The sequence below is a fragment of the Triticum aestivum genome, chromosome 3B (genome assembly GCF_018294505.1).
Source record: "Triticum aestivum cultivar Chinese Spring chromosome 3B, IWGSC CS RefSeq v2.1, whole genome shotgun sequence".
In the NCBI taxonomy this organism is placed as follows: Eukaryota; Viridiplantae; Streptophyta; class Magnoliopsida; order Poales; family Poaceae; genus Triticum; species Triticum aestivum.
In genome coordinates, this window is record NC_057801.1 from 117,082,385 (window position 1) to 117,087,165 (window position 4,781).

At 41.3% G+C, this 4,781-nt stretch overlaps 1 protein-coding gene across 1 annotated transcript; it reads right to left on the reverse strand.

The window, feature by feature from the left end:
- Positions 1-836: 836 nt before the first annotated feature.
- LOC123068918 (profilin) lies at positions 837-3,831 on the reverse strand. Its single transcript, XM_044491611.1, has 3 exons — positions 3,539-3,831; positions 2,636-2,773; positions 837-1,227 (listed from the first exon to the last, which is right to left on the reverse strand). The coding sequence occupies exons 1-3, from the start codon at positions 3,659-3,661 to the stop codon at positions 1,093-1,095; spliced, it is 396 nt and encodes a 131-aa protein (XP_044347546.1). The 5' UTR covers positions 3,662-3,831; the 3' UTR covers positions 837-1,092.
- Between the last annotated feature and the right edge of the window lie 950 nt (positions 3,832-4,781).

Consider the following 4,781-nt stretch of genomic DNA (forward strand, 5'->3'; position numbering starts at 1 on the left):
TGTGAGTTCGAAAAAAAATGTCTCAAAATTAAAAAAATGCCTGTGAATTCAAAAATTGTTGCGGATCTGGGTAAAATGTTCACAAAATGTTCTAAAATTTTAAAATTATTCGCAGATTTGTAAATAGTTTGCAATTTTCAAATAAAATAATTAATTCAAAAATTACTGGTGATTTCTAAAAAAAGGTTTATGATTTTTTTTAAAAACTTGCATATTTTATAAAAAAATTAAAATTTGAAAAACGGAAAGGAAAGGATAAAAAAGAATAGAATGGGACAAATAAAAATAAAAAAAAAGAAAAGGAAACAAAAAATGAAAAAATATTTTTTTAAAGGGTTCAAAACCGGAAGAGGGAGCCTGTGCTTAGGCCGTCCCACATTCATCAGCAGTGAATGTCCACATTATCTCATTTTTCATATCTACGTGCATCAACGAAAGGCCATGTTGCATGTCAGTGTATCTGATTCAACCGTTGTTCAGCATAGCCTTACGAACTTTGCATGTCTTGCGTTTGCATAACTCAAAGATTCCCGGCGCTTAGTCCTACGGCTTGCATCCATGAAGCCAAGGCGAGTGCCAACAAAAACTGTCCATTCTTCCCGTCCCTGACTGTAACGATGACTGCCGCGTAAAATAGATCCATGTCCTGATCATCACAGGTAGTGTCAAAGCCTACCCAAGCAAACCAGGGCCACCGTAAGCGCAATGTGGTGCTTCTGAAATTGCTCCTGCCTGAATTATATTTTGTAGTAAGACATAAAATTGTCTCATCAGAATTATTATGTGAATTTTGCAACAGAAAACATTTGATAAAGCAATCATTTTTTGAAACGCAATAAAGCAATCATCATCGACGCATTTTTATACATTGCAGGGTATTGTCAGTAACAGGAAAAACTGGATGCTTGGCAAAAATATGACGACGTTTAAAGGTTACATATAAGCCCCATGACATATAGGAAGCAATTCCAACATAACGAGGAACCTCCACTTGTTCAAAACATATCCGGATGTGTCCAATTATTCATGGGGTATGCGGTAGTACATTTCGGTAGGCATAAGCCCAGTTGGCCCAGACTAGGACTCTTGAGTTCAGAAGCCCTGCTCAAGAAGGTAATCACCGAGCCTCTCCACCACCATGTTGCACTGTCCAGGAGTCATTGGTTCCTCGTAAATTCCAATGATGATGGCTAGACTCGTCTTCTTGATTGTAACCCCTCCTGACCCCTGCAGAGAAAGCACCATTGATGAGATAAAAGATGCAAAATGTTCGACATTAGGGAATAGTCCGTACTAACACATCTTACTTTGAAGTAAACCTGTCAACTTTCTTGTGCGGAAATACTACTGCATTAATTTAGTTTCAGGAAAAATAGAAGTGTGATCAGTCAACTTCCAGTTAAATTTTGGATTGATCATATAAGCTGAAATGCTGACTGTCTCTAGAGGGAAACTGTAGAACAACCTACAAATCTAGATGATTTTTAAGATGCTAAAATTATTAACAGAAGAAATGATCTTTTATCATCACTAAAGTACCAAGGCAGAGAGAATTTGAGACTAATCAATGCATACATAAGTTGCTTGTGACCCAACTTAAACTGAATGAAGATTTTTGCTATCCGAAGTCAGGGACTTCTGCATGCTTGTAACCCCTCAACCATAGGTGTGAGGTTCATGATGATAACGTTTTTCTTTTGTGCAATCTAGGCAGTGTGCCTTGTGTACTAGTGAGGCATTCCTAATATATTATGCACACGGTAATTTTTCAGTTTCCCTCTAGTGCCTGGTGACCAGTAGAACTGCAATTTTAGTCATCATTATCATTGACACCAGTATGAAAACCTTGCTTGTAACTTGTAAGCAACAGAATGATAGATTGAAGCTTGTCAGGTTGCAAGAGAGTATGCTAAACTCAATATTTTCTGACTAGTAAAGAGTTGTCACTGAATATCAGAGATGTTTTAACTGTCTGAAAAATGCAGCAGGTGGCGGTGAGTTTTACTTGCATTTCAACTCCTATTTCTCAACCCTTTACAACAGAGTAGCTATTTTGTGCAAAACAATGAAAATGTTAAGTACAAATGTATATATAAAATGCTTCCTACATAACATCCAGTCATCATTTTTTATTTGAAAAGCAGAGTGATATTGTTATAGCTTTGCTGTTAATCGGAAAGCATGATGCAATTGTATTCCATTACACTGTGGATAAGATACATTTCAAGTGAACTTTTTCTCCAAACAAATCAGATTTTCCCTGAGTGTCCAGCTCCTGGGTGGCTTGCTCAACATTTTATATGGTACAAGAAGGATTCGTACGAACGATGTGACCATACAGCTACAGAAGCTAACTCATACAGCTAGTAATTCCTTTGCCCAGGAGAGCCAAGACCAAAGACCAAGACCAAGGATGTGTATGAACAATTTGACCATACGGCTACAGAAGACCAGTTTCTGATTCATAAGTATTTAAGACATGATTACAGTCCATGTTCCCATGTTAATTCTTTATTTCTGCATGCATTATAAGCCGATATAATGAAGTCTGCTCTCCTGCTTTTGAAGAAACTTTGTAACACCATGGTTTCTTTAAAGGAGTCTAGTGGTAGAAAATGGAATGCCAGGTCCTAACCTTTTTGCCCCGAATGACAGCCCCAGGTTCACCTTGAATAACCATGTACTTTGTACCACCAAGGAATAATCCAGTTGGTGCCAAAGAGCCTGGTTCATCGAAGTCATTTATTACTGCAGTAATTTCTTCAGGTTTGACCTGTGGAATGTAGAAACACACCGATAATAAGTCATGAGAATGATGCGATATAATCTTTCAAAGCGGGAAAAAGGAATGCTGCAAGATAAAGAGAGCAAAGGTTTGCAAACTGAACATACAAACTCATGGATCCACAAAAAGGCATACTGAAGATGCAAACTAATGGTGTCACAAAAAAAAGCATACTGAGCAGTGGATCTTCCTTCCCGATCAATTAAAAATTACGAAGCAACGGTGTAATACAGTTCGAAATAGTAATTAGCACAAACAATCTTTATGCTCCCTGCAATCTGATGATCCAAGCCGTGTCTCTAGAAGAATTACTTGTACCACCAATTTGATATTTTTTTTTTATTTTGGTAATTATGTGTTTTAGGCTAGCCGGGAAATAAACTTTTGGTCTGTATGGTCACATAAATATCACCGGCCAATGTGCTTCTATTCATAGTTTCAGATGCTTATATATAACAAAAATTTCAGCACAACTAAGCACATCTGTACTAGAAACCTAGCCCCAAACCAGCCGCGTTAACCACAGGAGGTAGAACCAACAACCAAGTACATGGGTACTTTGTAGTACTAAGTACATCCTATGGATTATTACTTTTACAACAAGCGAGTGAAAAAATCGATTCCCCAACGGATCAGGCCCGCAGTAACTCGGACAAGCGAGATCCTAGCCAAGTCAAACATAGATTGACCAGGTCATCTAAGGGAGCATCAATGGGTAGGTAATAGGTATAATCCATAAGGGAGAGGGAGGACCTTGGGGAAGGACTCAGACTCCGCCCAGACGGCGCCGTCGTGGCCGAGGATGGCGGCGGCGGTGAGGCGCTGGCCGTCGATGTCGCAGAGCAGCTGCTCGTCAACGTACGTCTGCCACGACATCCTCCTCCCTCCTCGCTCGCCTGCTCGTGGGATCTTTTCTTTTTTTGCCTCTCTCTCCCGAGATTTTTGCTCGCTCGCCTCGCGGACCGGCAGTGGGCAGTGGCAGGCAGGTTGATGCTGCTGGTTTTCTCCTGCGAGTCGCGTACTTATGCGAGCAAGGAAGCCAGGACGCGACGTGTGTGCCCACAGCTTGGCACGACTCCTCCGTCCAATGTGGGAAGGAATCCATTCATTCGTTCCCTGGCGACAACGAAGCGGAATTGCTTCCCTTCCAAAATAATGATGTGTGTGTGTAGTATGATTCGATCCCTGGACTGGACGGCCTCGGCGTTACCTGGCCTCACGTCGATCGACATTAGTGATGTTATACAGTGCTATTTTAGTGTTTTTTGGCGTCACCTTTGGTGAAGATATGATCCACTTTTGCGTCGCATCAGATCTTCGTCGAGCCTGTCTGGTGCTCGCACCGGCTTGGTTTGTGGTGTGCTCGACGTGTGGTGCCTGGCACGACTCCTTTGTGGAGGGGACAAGGCGTAGAAGCTTCGGTCAGGAGTTTACTGCATCCCCTCAAAAAAAAAAAGGAGCTTACTGCATCCCGCGTTTTACTGCTGCCACGCAAATCACCAGTCGTACAACCTTTGCTGCTCTGAGAAAGCAATCCTATTTACGGACGGACTAGATCTACATATCCTCTCCCCCTCCCCTCTCTCCAACCTAATATAATCCCGTAACCGTAAGTCTAATCCATTAGAATTTTTCCGTATGTGTAACTTTGCTCGCTATGAAAGGAGTAATAAATCGAAATAAATCATAAACAGAAGCTCGAAATATGTGAGTGTGTGTAGAAGGGCATTCACAATCCTCATCCCCCAAACGGACATGTTATCCATTCACGAACAGTAATGCGGGAGCCGACAATCCAATATGCCCGCATCCATTTCGAAATAAAGCTGCACAAACCGGACGAATTTCAACAAACACGACGAAATTCCATAAAATTCGCACATAATTTACATAAAACGAACTACTTCGTTCGCTTAACTAAAAACTTAAAAAAACTAGGAGGCTAACTTGTAGCGGACGGTGACCTCGTACGCGTGGCCCTGGCCGGCCCCACCAC

Excerpts from the sequence above, each read along its gene's own strand:
- LOC123068918 (XM_044491611.1), bottom strand. The coding sequence starts at position 3,661 with ATGTCGTGGCAGACGTACGTTGACGAGCAGCTGCTCTGCGACATCGAC. Across the intron at positions 2,774-3,538 it reads AGTCTGAGTCCTTCCCCAAG|GTCAAACCTGAAGAAATTAC; the intron begins GTCCTCCCTCTC and ends TACATTCCACAG. Across the intron at positions 1,228-2,635 it reads CTGTCATTCGGGGCAAAAAG|GGGTCAGGAGGGGTTACAAT; the intron begins GTTAGGACCTGG and ends CTTTCTCTGCAG.